Here is a 15,116-nt window from a genome sequence, read left to right as displayed (position 1 = left end):
CTGCTGGATTCATCTTTCCCCCTTTTAGACCCAGCTGCAGCTAGATTTCCACCCAGCTACTAACCATCAGCATCATCTTGCTGGTTATATACCCCTTCCTTCTTTTGGACTGGTGCTGGTGATATTTTTCTATTCCTTCAAGCCTAGGTTGCAACCAGGAGGCTTGTACTCCTCTGTGATATCATTGCTGAAAACTCTGCTGAACGTCTACCTGAGTTATCTAATGATAAGTAGTTCAAGCGTTTCCCCCTGTGTGTCCTCTATAGTTGTTTAGTGGGGTTGACGAGGAGCTCATCCCATCCATTCCCTAATTAGGGTGCAGCACTAGGGATAACTAGGGTCAGGTATCTGGCTCGGCGCACAGGTGCAGAACCTATCTAGGGTGGTGAGGGACCCCAGGGACCAGCAGTAGCATTGGTCAGGGGTCACCATCTTCCCTTTCCCTTCAAGCATTCAATAAATAGAACATGCACCTACCGATAGCTTTATTTCTTTGGCCCGATTGGCATACTTTAGAGTGTTATAGGTGTCATCATAACTTAGACATGAAGGGCTGATTGCTGCAATCATGACCGTCCTGCAGTTGCCTCCAATGGAGTCTTTCAGGAGCCGGGTGAGTTTGCTGTCCCTGTAGGGGATGTGAGCCTTCTTATTCTACGACAGAAGTGAATTAGACAATGACATGTCAGTAAAGATGGAACTGGGGAAGAATGACATCAGCTAGGGGCGTGTCCACAGTCTGACAATGTCCAATCAGTGCTGACCAACCAGGATGCGTAAAGACACGCCCCCTAAATACTAGAAAGGTAACACCCAGTTGTCAATTTATTCATAGATTCCTAACAAAGGATAACAGAGGAACCGTACAACACACAGTTATAGGAGAAGCTGCTCCAGAATTGTCTTTTCATGCAGAATAGAAGAATTTACTAAAAAAGACAGATCAGGGGAAGTGTGGGAGCTACTTTAACCAGTTCAAGACAAGGCCATTTTCTCCCATTCCTCACCCATGCGGTTTAAAAGAACTGTGAAACTTTCTAATTCTGATATTCAAATAATGACTAAAGAGAATTTTGTTTACTTACCGTAAATTCTTTTTCTTATAGTTCCGACATGGGAGACCCAGACCATGGGTGTATAGCTTCTGCCTCCGGAGGACACACAAAGTACTACACTAAAAAGTGTAGCTCCTCCCTCCTAGCATATACACCCCCTGGATAACCAAATATAGCCAGTTTAGTGCAAAAGCTGAAGGAGAATAGCCACCCACAAGTCGAGATAGAGCAAAACCCGGAACAACCGGAACCTCTGTCTACAACAACAGCCGGTGAAAACACACGGAACAAGAAAACTGCCAACAGGCAACAGGGAGGGTGCTGCGTCTCCCAATACGGAACTATAAGAAAAAGAATTTACGGTAAGTAAACAAAATTCTCTTTTTCTTCATCGTTCCTTATGGGAGACCCAGACCATGGGACGTCTCAAAGCAGTCCATGGGTGGGAATAAACAGAAAACTGAGAAGTAGGCAAAACCTAACTTCACAAATGGGCGACAGCCGCCTGAAGGATGCGTCTGCCCAAGCTCGCATCTGCCGAAGCATGAGCATGCACTTGGTAGTGCTTCGAAAAGGTATGCAGACTGGACCAAGTGGCAGCCTGACAGACCTGCTGAGCCGTAGCCTGGTGCCTGAAAGCCCAAGAGGCACCGACAGCTCTGGTCGAGTGTGCCTTGATCCCCGGCGGGGGAGGCACCTGAGTACACTGGTAGGCATCGGAAATGGCTGACCTAATCCAACGAGCTAGGGTCGGCTTAGAAGCCGAGAGGCCCTTACGCCGACCAGTGGTCAGCACAAAAAGAGAGGTGCACCGCCTAAGAGCAGCGGTACGAGACACATAGATCCGGAGCGCCCGCACCAGATAAAGAGTATGCAACGCTTTTTCAAAGCGATGAACAGGAGCCGGACAAAAGGAAGGCAGAAAAATATCCTGGTTAAGGTGGAAAGGAGATACCACCTTAGGAAGAAAGTCCGGAGTCGGACGGAGAACCACCTTGTCTTGATGAAAAACCAAAAAAGGTGACTCCGAAGAGAGCGCAGCCAAATCAGAGACACTCCTGAGGGAAGTTATGGCCACTAGAAAGACCACTTTCTGTGAAAGACGAGACAAAGAAACCTCCCTAAGTGGCTCAAAAGGGGGTTTCTGCAAGGCCGTGAGGACCAGATTAAGGTCCCAGGGATCCAGAGGCCGCCGGTAAGGCGGAATGATGTGAGATGCGCCCTGCATGAAGGTGCGCACCTGAGCCAGCCGGGCGATACGCCGCTGGAACAACACTGACAGAGCCGAGACCTGTCCCTTGAGGGAATTGAGGGATAGTCCTAGCTGCAGACCAGACTGCAGGAAGGACAGAAGGGTCGGCAGGGAAAAAGGCCAAGGGGCATGGCCGGAAGAACGACACCAGGACAGGAAAATTCTCCAAGTCCTGTGGTAAATTTTGGCCGAGGAAGACTTCCGAGCCTGAGTCATAGTGGAGATGACTTCGGGAGGAATGCCGGAAGCCGTCAGGTTCCAGGACTCAAGAGCCACGCCGTCAATCTGAGAGCTGCAGAATTCTGGCGGAAAAACGGACCTTGTGAGAGAAGGTCTGGGCGGTCCGGGAGATGCCACGGCACCTCTACGGACAGACGGAGCAGGTCTGGGTACCAAGCTCGCCTGGGCCAGTCTGGAGCAATGAGTATGACCCGACGGCCCTCCATTCTGATCTTGCGCAGGACTCTGGGCAAGGGAGCTAGAGGGGGAAACATGTAAGACAGACGGAACTGGGACCAATCCTGAACCAGCGCGTCCGCTGCAAAGGCCTGAGGATCGTGGGAGCGAGCCACGTAAACCGGGACCTTGTTGTTGTGCCGGGATGCCATTAGATCCACTTCCGGAGTGCCCCACTTGCGGCAGATCGACCGGAACACTGCCGGATGCAGAGCCCACTCGCCGTTGTCCACGGTTTGACGGCTGAGATAATCTGCCTCCCAGTTTTCTACGCCTGGGATGTGGACTGCGGATATGGTGGACTTGGAGTCCTCCGTCCACTGAAGGATGCGTTGAACCTCCAACATTGCCAGGCGGCTGCGAGTCCCGCCCTGGTGATTGATGTAGGCAACTGCTGTCGCGTTGTCTGACTGGACTCGAATGTGCTTGCCCGCCAACAGGTGGTGAAAGGCTACGAGAGCTAAGAGCACAGCTCTGATTTCCAGCACATTGATCGAGAGGGCTGATTCGGACGGCGTCCAAGTGCCCTGTGCTCGGTGGTGGAGAAATACTGCTCCCCAGCCGGAGAGACTGGCGTCCGTGGTGAGGATCACCCAGGACGGAGTCAGGAAGGAGCGTCCCTGAGACAGAGAGAGGGGCCGAAGCCACCACTGAAGAGAGCTCCTGGTCTGTGGCGACAGAGCCAGCAACCTGTGCAAGGAAGAAGTCCGCTTATCCCAACAGCGGAGAATGTCCAGCTGCAGAGGACGCAGATGGAACTGGGCAAAGGGAACCGCTTCCATTGACGCCACCATCTGACCCAGCACCTGCATGAGGTGCCTGATGGAATGACGGCGGGGCCTCAACAGAGAGCGCACCGCCAGATGGAGGGACTGCTGTTTGACTAAGGGCAGCTTGACAAGTGCCGGCAGAGTCTCGAATTGCATCCCTAGGTACGTGAGTTTTTGGGTCGGGGCCAGAATGGACTTTGGCAGATTGACAAGCCACCCGAATTGAACAAGAGTGGCGAGAGTGAGCGAGACACTCCGCTGACAGTCTGCACTGGATGAAGCCTTGACAAGAAGGTCGTCCAGGTAAGGAATCACTGCCAACCCCTGGAGGTGCAGAACCGCAACCACTGCTGCCATGACCTTGGTAAATACTCGAGGGGCCGTGGCTAACCCGAAGGGGAGAGCCACGAATTGGAAATGTTCCTCTCCGATTGCAAAACGTAGCCAACGCTGGTGTGAAACTGCAATTGGCACATGCAGATAGGCATCTCTGATGTCGATGGATGCCAGGAAATCTCCTTGGGTCATTGAGGCAATGACTGATCGCAGAGACTCCATGCGAAAGTGCCGCACCTGAACATGCTTATTGAGAAGCTTGAGATCCAGGATGGGCCGGAAGGAACCGTCCTTTTTGGGGACTAGGAAGAGATTTGAGTAAAAACCTCTGAACCGTTCCCTGGCGGGAACCGGTACAATTACTCCGTTGGCCTGCAAGGATGCCACGGCCTGAGAGAAGGCGGCGGCCTTGGAGCAGGGGGGGGTTGACAGAAAAAATCTGTTTGGCGGGCTGGAAGAGAACTCTATCCTGTAGCCGTGGGTGATGATATCCCGCACCCAATGATCGGAGACGTGTTGAAACCACACGTCGCCAAAGTGGGAGAGCCTGCCACCGACCAAGGACGTTGCTGGCTCGGCCAGATAGTCAAGAGGAGGCTGCCTTGGTGGCAGCAGCTCCTGCGGACTTTTGTGGACGCGGCCTCTTGCGCCAGGTGGGCTTCTGGTCCTTGGCTGAGTTAGTGGACGAGGCCGAGGGCTTAGAGGACGACCAGTTGGAGGAACGAAAGGAACGAAACCTCGACTGATTCCTGCCCTGGACAGGTTTCCTGGTTTTGGTTTGTGGCAAGGAAGTACTCTTCCCGCCAGTAGCCTCCTTAATTATTTCATCCAGTTGTTCACCGAACAGCCTGGACCCAGCAAATGGGAGCCCAGCAAGGTACTTCTTTGAGGAAGCATCTGCCTTCCACTGTCGAAGCCACAAGATCCTGCGGATAGCAAGGGAATTAGCGGAGGCCACCGCAGTGCGGTAAGAGGCCTCCAGCATGGCAGACATGGCGTAGGCTGAAAAGGCTGAAGCCTGGGAAGTTAAGGTAACCAATTCAGGCATAGAGTCCCTAGTGAGGGAATGCATCTCCTCTAGGGAAGCAGAGATGGCTTTGAGAGCCCACACTGCTGCAAAGGACGGGGAGAACGAGGCCCCTGCCGCCTTATAGACAGACTTGGCCAGGAGGTCAACCTGGCGGTCAGTGGGATCCTTAAGTGAGGTGCCATCAGCCACAGATACAACTGGCCGGGCTGAGAGTCTAGACACCGGAGGGTCTACCTTTGGTGAGTGAGCCCACTCCTTGACCACCTCTGGTGGAAAAGGAAAACGGTCATCAGAACCACGCTTTGGGAAGCGTTTGTCAGGACAGGCTCTGGGCTTGGACACAGTGGCTTGAAAACTGGAGTGGTTAAAGAACACACTCCTTGTTCTCTTAGGCAAGGTAAACTGGTGCTTTTCTGCCAGAGAGGGTTGCTCCTCTGATACAGGCGGATTGAGGTCCAGTACAGAATTAATGGACGCAATCAAATCACTCACATCTGCATCACCCTCGGTCAGATCAATGGGGCACATGGAGGTAGCGTCCAAGCCCCCAGTAAAGACATCCTCCTCGTCCTGCGAGTCGGCTCGTGAATCGGAGCCGTGGGACGAGGAAGGAGAGGGGACCCTGCGTCTCCTTTTAGGAGGACGGGGTCTGGGAGCAGATGAAGAATCCTCTGTGAGCTCTGCAGAGCGAGCCGAAGCAGCAGAGGCGCCCTGAGAAGGGGGCTGATGCATGCTCAGCAGAGTCCGGGACAGCTGTCCCATGGAGTCGGCAAAGGACTGGGAGATAGACTTAGAAAACAATTCTACCCAAGCCGGGGGTTCAGCCACCGGGGCCGGAGCAGCCGGAGGGACCACTGGGGAGACTCCAGGCTGAGGCACCACCATGTTAGAGCAGGCATCACAATGAGGATATGTGCTCGGTTCAGGCAGTACGAGCTTACATGCAGTGCATATTGAGTACAGCCTTGCAGCCTTGCTCCTAGTGTGAGACATGCTGCTGAGGTGGAGGCTCTGCAGTAAAGAACACACTCCTTCAGAATGACCCCCAGAGAGTGTATAAGAAGGTCCACAACCAGAGGTTGTGGCTTACCAGACCGTTTTGTGTGCCCTCCTGATCCCACAGCTCGGACCCCCAGACAGGTTGCAGAGATACAGCAGCCAGCGCCGATCAGTGTGAGAACGCTGATAAAAAGGCGCCGGAGTGAGGAGGGGGGGCGGGGCCTAGTCCAAGAGCGGGAACCGGAGGGCCAAGGAGATATACAGGGGAGGGAAACATCTCCTCAGAGAGGAGTGTCCTCCCCTGTGCTGAACGGCCGGTGGGCGGCGCCGCACTGTCCCTCTGCATGACTGACATGCAGGGGCAGTGAAAAGAAGGGAATTTTGTTTACTTACCGTAAATTCCTTTTCTTCTAGCTCCAATTGGGAGACCCAGACAATTGGGTGTATAGCTTCTGCCTCCGGAGGCCACACAAAGTATTACACTTAAAAGTGTAAAGCCCCTCCCCTTCTGCCTATACACCCCCCCGTGCATCACGGGCTCCTCAGTTTTGGTGCAAAAGCAAGAAGGAGTAAAAGTTATAAATTGGTTTAAAGTAAATTCAATCCGAAGGAATTTCGGAGAACTGAAACCATTCAACATGAACAACATGTGTAGACAAAGAACAACAGCCCGAAGGGAACAGGGGCGGGTGCTGGGTCTCCCAATTGGAGCTAGAAGAAAAGGAATTTACGGTAAGTAAACAAAATTCCCTTCTTCTTTTTCGCTCCATTGGGAGACCCAGACAATTGGGACGTCCAAAAGCAGTCCCTGGGTGGGTAAAATAATACCTCGTAATAGAGCCGTACCACGGCCCTTTCCTACAGGTGGGCAACCGCCGCCTGAAGGACTTGCCTACCTAGGCTGGCATCCGCCGAAGCATAGGTATGCACCTGATAGTGTTTCGTGAAAGTGTGCAGGCTCGACCAGGTAGCCGCCTGACACACCTGCTGAGCCGTAGCCTGGTGCCGCAAAGCCCAGGACGCACCCACGGCTCTGGTAGAATGGGCTTTCAGCCCAGAGGGAACCGGAAGCCCAGAAGATCGATAAGCTTCGAGAATTGGTTCCTTGATCCACCGAGCCAGGGTTGATTTCGAAGCCTGTGACACTTTACGCTGGCCAGCGACAAGGACAAAGAGTGCATCCGAACGGCGCAGGGGCGCCGTACGAGAAATGTAGAGTCTGAGTGCTCTCACCAGATCTAACAAGTGCAGATCCTTTTCACACTGGTGAACTGGATGAGGACAAAAAGAGGGTAAGGAGATATCCTGATTGAGATGAAAGGGGGATACCACCTTAGGTAGAAATTCCGGAACCGGACGCAGAACCACCTTGTCCTGGTGAAACACCAGGAAAGGGGCTTTGCATGACAGTGCAGCTAGCTCAGACACTCTCCGAAGTGATGTGACTGCTACTAGGAAAACCACTTTCTGTGAAAGGCGTGAAAGAGAAATATCCTTCATTGGCTCGAAAGGTGGTTTCTGAAGAGCCATCAGTACCCTGTTCAGATCCCAGGGTTCTAACGGCCGCTTGTAAGGAGGGACTATGTGACAAACCCCCTGCAGGAACGTGCGTACCTGTGGAAGTCTGGCCAGGCGCTTCTGAAAAAACACAGAGAGCGCTGAGACTTGTCCCTTAAGAGAGCCGAGCGACAACCCTTTTTCCAATCCTGATTGAAGGAAGGAAAGAAAAGTGGGCAAGGCAAATGGCCAGGGAGAAAAACCCTGATCAGAGCACCAAGATAGGAATATCCTCCACGTCCTGTGGTAGATCTTGGCGGACGTTGGTTTCCTAGCCTGTCTCATAGTGGCAATGACCTCTTGAGATAACCCTGAAGACGCTAGGATCCAGGACTCAATGGCCACACAGTCAGGTTGAGGGCCGCAGAATTCAGATGGAAAAACGGCCCTTGAGACAGCAAGTCTGGTCGGTCTGGTAGTGGCCACGGTTGACCCACCGTGAGATGCCACAGATCTGGGTACCACGACCTCCTTGGCCAGTCTGGAGCGACGAGGATGGCGCGGCGACAGTCGGACCTGATCTTGCGTAACACTCTGGGCAACAGTGCCAGAGGAGGAAACACATAAGGGAGCTGAAACTGCGACCAATCCTGAACTAAGGCGTCTGCCGCCAGAGCTCTGTGATCTTGAGACCGTGCCATGAATGTTGGGACCTTGTTGTTGTGCCGTGACGCCATTAGGTCGACGTCCGGCATCCCCCAGCGGCAACAGATCTCCTGAAACACGTCCGGGTGAAGGGACCATTCCCCTGCGTCCATGCCCTGGCGACTGAGAAAGTCTGCTTCCCAGTTTTCTACGCCCGGGATGTGAACTGCGGATATGGTGGAGGCCGTGGCTTCCACCCACATAAGAATCCGCCGGACTTCCTGGAAGGCTTGCCGACTGCGTGTTCCCCCTTGGTGGTTGATGTATGCCACCGCTGTGGAGTTGTCCGACTGAATTCGGATTTACTGGCCTTCCAGCCACGGCTGGAACGCCTTTAGGGCAAGATACACTGCCCTTATCTCCAGAACATTGATCTGAAGGGAAGACTCTGTCGGAGTCCAGGTTCCCTGAGCCCTGTGGTGGAGAAAAACCGCTCCCCACCCTGACAGGCTCGCGTCCGTCGTGACCACAGCCCATGATGGGGGAAGGAAGGATTTCCCCCCCGACAGAGAAGTGGGGAGAAGCCACCACTGAAGGGAAGCCTTGGCTGCCCGTGAAAGGGAGACATTCCTGTCGAGGGACGTCGACTTCCTGTCCCATTTTCGGAGAATGTCCCATTGAAGAGGACGCAGATGAAACTGCGCAAAAGGAACTGCCTCCATTGCTGCTACCATCTTCCCTAGGAAGTGCATGAGGCGCCTCAGGGGGTGTGACTGGCCTTGAAGGAGAGATCGCACCCCTGTCTGTAGTGAACGCTGTTTGTCCAGCGGAAGCTTCACTATCGCTGGAAGAGTATGAAACTCCATGCCAAGATATGTCAGAGATTGGGCCGGTGTCAGATTTGTGGAAAATTGATGATCCACCCGAAACTCTGGAGAGTCTCCAGAGCAATGTTCAGGCTGTGTTGGCATGCCACTTGAGTGGGTGCCTTGACAAGCAGATCGTCTAAGTAAGGGATCACCGAGTGTCCCTGAGAGTGTAGGACTGCTACCACTGCTGCCATGACCTTGGTGAAGACCCGTGGGGCTGTCGCCAGGCCGAAAGGTAGTGCCACGAACTGAAGATGTTCGTCTCCTATGGCGAAACGCAGGAAGCGCTGATGCTCTGGTGCAATTGGTACGTGGAGATAAGCATCTTTGATGTCGATTGATGCTAGGAAATCTCCTTGGGACATTGAGGCGATGACGGAGCGGAGAGATTCCATCCGGAACCGCCTGGTTTTTACGTGTTTGTTGAGCAGTTTTAGGTCCAGAACAGGAGGGAAGGATCCGTCCTTTTTCGGTACCACAAACAAGTTGGAGTAAAAACCGTGACCCTGTTGCTGAAGAGGCACAGGGATCACCACCCCTTCCGCCTTCAGAGTGCACACCGCCTGAAGAAGAGCATCGGCTCTCTCAGGGGGCGGGGATGTTCTGAAAAAACGAGTCGGAGGACGAGAGCTGAGCTCTATCCTGTAACCGTGGGATAGAATGTCTCTCACCCATCGGTCTTTTACCTGTGGCAGCCAGGCGTCGCAAAAGCCGGAAAGCCTGCCACCGACCGAGGATGCGGAGTGAGGAGGCCGAAAGTCATGAGGAGGCCGCCTTGGGAGCGGTTCCTCCGGCGGTCTTTTTAGGACGTGACTTGGACCGCCATGAATCGGAGTTCCTCTGATCCTTTTGAGGCCTTTTGGACGAGGCGAACTGAGACCTGCCCGCGGGCCGAAAGGACCGAAACCTGGATTGTACCTTCCGTGGTTGAGGTCTGTTTGGTTTGGACTGGGGTAAGGATGAATCCTTTCCCTTGGATTGTTTAATGATTTCATCCAATCGCTCACCAAACAGGCGGTCGCCTGAAAATGGCAACCCGGTCAGGAACTTTTTGGAAGCAGAGTCTGCCTTCCATTCACGTAGCCACATGGCCCTGCAGACTGCCACCGAATTGGCGGATGCTACCGCCATACGGCTCGTAGAGTCCAGGACAGCGTTAATGGCGTAGGACGCAAACGCCGACGCCTGAGAGGTTAATGACACCACCTGCGGAGCAGAGGCACGTGTGACTGCATTAATCTGCGAGTGACAAGCTGAGATAGCTTGGAGCGCCCATACGGCTGCGAATGCCGGAGCAAAGGACGCGCCGATAGCCTCATAGATGGATTTCAACCATAGCTCCATCTGTCTGTCAGTGGCATCTTTGAGTGAAGCCCCATCTTCCACTGCAACTATGGATCTAGCCGCCAGTCTGGAGACTGGAGGATCCACCTTGGGACACTGAGCCCAGCCCTTGACAACGTCAGGGGGGAAGGGATAACGTGTATCCTTAAGGCGCTTGGAAAAACGCTTATCTGGACAAGCTCGGTGTTTCTGGACTGCCTCTCTGAAATCGGAGTGATCCAGGAACATACTCATTGTACGCTTGGGAAACCTAAAACGGAATTTCTCCTGCTGAGAAGCTGACTCCTCAATTGTAGGAGCTGGTGGAGAAATATCCAACACCTGATTGATGGTTGCTATAAGGTCATTCACTATGGCGTCACCATCAGGTGTATCCAGGTTGAGCGCGGTCTCAGGATCAGAATCCTTATCTGCTACCTCCGCTTCATCATCCGGAGAGTCCTCCTGCTGAGACCCTGAGCAGTGTGATGAAGTCGAGGGAATTTCCCAGCGAGACCGTTTAGGCGGCCTGGGACTGCGGTCCATGTCAGAGACCTCACCCTGGGACCCATGGGTCACCCCAGGAGCACTATGCAGCTCCAATTGAGGGGGGCCTGGGGTCAATGATTGAACAGTGCCCGGGACCTGAGTCACCGGTCTGGACTGTAAGGCTTCTAGTATCCTAGCAGACCATTTATCCATAGTCTCAGACAGTTTGTCAGCAAATACTGCAAACTCCGTCCCTGTCACCTGGACAGTGGTAGCAGGTGGTTTCACCTGGGCCACCAGTAGCAGAGGCTCTGGCTGAGTAAGTGCCACAGGGGCCGAGCATTGCACACAATGAGGGTCCGTGGAACCTGCCGGTAGTATGGCCGCACATGAGGTACAGGTTGCAAAGTAAGCCTGTGCTTTGGCACCCTTGCTATTTGCAGACGACATGCTGTTGTCTCCTCTGAGTACAATCCAGGAGGGTATATAGCCAAAAATCAACAGTGCGACAGTACAGTGTAAATGTATAGCATATAAGCATATATATATATATGTACACTTCTGCACTCAGTGGGGCCAGCACCTCAGGTGCTGCTTACCGACCGCTCAAAGCGGTTGTGTGATCACCAGAATCCCTGCATGGGCCTCCCAGAGCCGTGTTGTCTCTCCTCTCCAGCGTTAGAAGTGCTGACAGGAATGGCTGCCGGCGTTCTGTGGAGAGGAGGGGGCCGTGGGCGTGCCCTAGAAAGTGCGGGAATCTGGAGCCCCAGTGTGCTGTATGAGGGGGGAGGAGGATACAAAGTATGCTCCAACCCTCAGCACTAACGTCCTGTGCAGCGTCCCGCCCTTCCCCTGACTGGCAGGCCTGGGGGCGGGAATATGCGATACTAGGCCGCAAAAGCCGGGGACTAAAGTAATAAGCGCGGCCGGCATATAAGCGCGGTTGGCGCGGTAGTCCCCGGCGCACAAACACACCCAGCAGTGCTGAAGTGTATATGGCCACCAGCGCTCCATGCGCGGTTCCCCCGGGGACACAGAGTACCTCACAGCGCGGCCGGCGCGGTAGTCCCCGGCGCACTAACACACCCAGCAGAGCTGCAGTGTGTGTGGCATCAGCGCTCTATGCGCGGTCCCCACGGGGACACCGAGTACCTCACAGTAGCAGGGCCTTGTCCCTGTCGATACTCGGCTCCTGTCAGCAGATTCCCCAGGGGCTGCGGAGGGAGCACGGTCTCATGTGCCTGGAGACCGATTAGGATCCCACTTCACCCAGAGCCCATTAAGGGATGGGGAAGGAAAACAGCATGTGGGCTCCAGCCTCTGTACCCGCAATGGGTACCTCAACCTTAACAACACCGCCGACAAAGAGTGGGGTGAGAAGGGAGCATGCTGGGGGCCCTGTTATGGGCCCTCTTTTCTTCCATCCGACATAGTCAGCAGCTGCTGCTGACTAAGATGTGGAGCTATGCGTCCATGTGTGCCTCCTTCGCACAAAGCATAAAAACTGAGGAGCCCGTGATGCACGGGGGGTGTATAGGCAGAAGGGGAGGGGCTTTACACTTTTAAGTGTAATACTTTGTGTGGCCTCCGGAGGCAGAAGCTATACACCCAATTGTCTGGGTCTCCCAATGGAGCGAAAAAGAAACGAAAGTAGGCCGCAGCCGAAGCCGGGGCCTAAATTTTACAATGCGGCCGGCGCGCAGGCACCCTCGGCGCGGTTCTCTGGTGAAAACCGGTGAACCGGCCGGAAATGTCACAAAGGTTACATAACACACTCTCCCCAACATTAAAGTGCAAGGGACCCCCCTGACAATAACGTCTCAATACTTAGCTTGTGAGACGCAGGGCCAGGTCCCTGAGGGATGAGTGCTCCGTCCGGCAGGGTCCTGAAAGGGCTGCTGATGGAGACCGGTCTCCTGCAAAGCAGTGAGAACCGTGCTGGCTCCCACTTCAAGCCAGAGCCCGAGGGATGGTGAAGGAGCGCGGCATGTAAGGCTCCAGCCTTGAAATCAACCTTAACAACACCGCCGACACAGTGGGGTGAGAAGGGACATGCCGGGGGTCCAGGCTTGGACCCGCTTTTCTTCAAACTCTTTAAAATCAAAATCAGATGAGAATGCATGTGTGGATGTATGCCTCCTGAACACAAAGCATTGAACTGGCTATATTTGGTTATCCAGGGGGTGTATATGCTAGGAGGGAGGAGCTACACTTTTTAGTGCAGTACTTTGTGTGTCCTCCGGAGGCAGAAGCTATACACCCATGGTCTGGGTCTCCCATAAGGAACGATGAAGAAATATATTATTGTATACTTGATAATTGGGGCCCAATTGTTGTTATTTTCATACTCTCCTATTTTATTTTGCCAATATTGATGAGAAAATAAAAGGAAATGTATCCGATTTCCCCCTGTAACTAGGGCTGATATATTGGACCTAGTTACAGGGAAAAATTCAACCTCTTTACTGTATAGCAGAGATGACCGGGTCTACTAGAACTTGAGCCCTCTCCCTACACCCAGCAATTACATGATCTCTGTGCCCGGAGGAGAAAATCCCATTAGCACTTCCTATTCCGTATACACCACACTTCTTAAGCACTGTGTATACATTGATTGGAAAGGCAGATTGTAATATACCCGCTCTATATTTTCTATGGGGAGTCTAGCTGTGTCTGGCAGCTGTCTCCTCAATGTCATGTATCTGCTACATTATGCAGTGATGTTTTCTTTGTGCCTGGAGGAAAAAATTCCATTAGCACTTCCTATACCATATACAGAACACTTCTCATGCACTGCATATACATTGATTGGAAAAGACAGAATGTAATATACGCGCTCTATGTTTTCTTTGTGGAGTCTGGCTGTGTCTGGCAGCTGTCTCCCCAATCTTGTGTATCTGCTATACTCTGCAGTGACATTTCAAAATGTCACTGCAGAGTATAGTGTGGACCACCCAGACATTTAGTTTCCAAGGGGCATTTTAATCATAAAGAAGGGAATTTTGTTACTTACCGTAAATTCCTTTTCTTCTAGCTCCAATTGGGAGACCCAGACGATTGGGTGTATAGCTACTGCCTCCGGAGGCCACACAAAGCATTACACTAAAAAGTGTAAGGCCCCTCCCCTTCTGGCTATACACCCCCCGTGGGATCACGGGCTGCTCAGTTTTAGTGCTAAAGCAAGAAGGAGGAAAGCCAATAACTGGTTTAAACACATTCAACCCGAAGTAACATCGGAGAACTGAAACCGTTCAACATGAACAACATGTGTACCCGAAAAACCAAAAATCCCGAAGGAAACAGGGCGGGTGCTGGGTCTCCCAATTGGAGCTAGAAGAAAAGGAATTTACGGTAAGTAACAAAATTCCCTTCTTCTTCGGCGCTCCATTGGGAGACCCAGACGATTGGGACGTCCAAAAGCAGTCCCTGGGTGGGTAAATTAATACCTCATGTTAGAGCTGCAAAACAGCCCTTCCCTACGAGGAGGCAACCGCCGCCTGCAGGACTCTTCTACCTAGGCTGGCGTCCGCCGAAGCGTAGGTATGCACCTGATAATGTTTGGTGAAAGTGTGCAGACTCGACCAGGTAGCTGCCCGGCACACCTGTTGAGCCGTAGCCTGGTGCCGTAATGCCCAGGACGCACCCACGGCTCTGGTAGAATGGGCCTTCAGCCCCGAGGGAACCGGAAGCCCGGCAGAACGGTAGGCTTCAAGTATTGGTTCCTTGATCCATCGAGCCAGGGTGGATTTGGAAGCCTGCGACCCTTTGCGCTGACCAGCGACAAGGACAAAGAGTGCATCCGAGCGGCGCAGGGGCGCCGTGCGGGAAATGTAGATTCTGAGTGCTCTCACCAGATCTAACAAATGCAAATCCTTTTCATACCGATGAACTGGATGAGGATAAAAGGAAGGTAAGGAGATATCCTGATTGAGATGAAAGGGGGATACCACCTTAGGGAGAAACTCCTGAATCGGGCGCAGCACTACCTTGTCCTGGTGAAACACCAGGAAGGGAGCTTTGGATGACAGTGCTGCCAGCTCGGACACCCTCCGAAGAGACGTGACCGCTACCAGAAAGGCCACTTTCTGTGAGAGTCGAGAAAGTGACACCTCCCTGAGTGGCTCGAAGGGCGGCTTCTGGAGAGCAACTAGAACCTTGTTCAGATCCCATGGGTCTAACGGCCGTTTGTACGGAGGGACGATGTGACAAACCCCCTGCAGGAACGTGCGTACCTAAGGAAGCCGTGCTAGACGCTTCTGAAAAAATACAGATAGCGCTGAGACTTGCCCTTTAAGGGAGCCGAGCGACAAGCCTTTTTCCAACCCAGATTGCAGGAAGGAAAGAAAAGTAGGCAATGCAAATGGCCAGGGAGACACTCCCTGAGCAGAGCACCAG

The 15,116-nt window shown here is 53.2% G+C and overlaps 1 protein-coding gene across 1 annotated transcript in view; it reads right to left on the bottom strand.

The window, feature by feature from the left end:
- Positions 1-15,116, bottom strand: part of KIF18B (kinesin family member 18B) — a 193,655-nt gene that overhangs the window by 120,081 nt on the left and 58,458 nt on the right. The window contains exon 7 of the mRNA XM_075328348.1: positions 478-654. Coding sequence (XP_075184463.1) covers positions 478-654 — 177 coding nt within the window. The remainder of the gene's footprint in view (positions 1-477; positions 655-15,116) is intronic.

The sequence above is a fragment of the Anomaloglossus baeobatrachus genome, chromosome 11, assembly GCF_048569485.1.
Source record: "Anomaloglossus baeobatrachus isolate aAnoBae1 chromosome 11, aAnoBae1.hap1, whole genome shotgun sequence".
Lineage (NCBI taxonomy): Eukaryota > Metazoa > Chordata > Amphibia > Anura > Aromobatidae > Anomaloglossus > Anomaloglossus baeobatrachus.
This window is presented reverse-complemented; position numbering and strand designations above follow the sequence as displayed.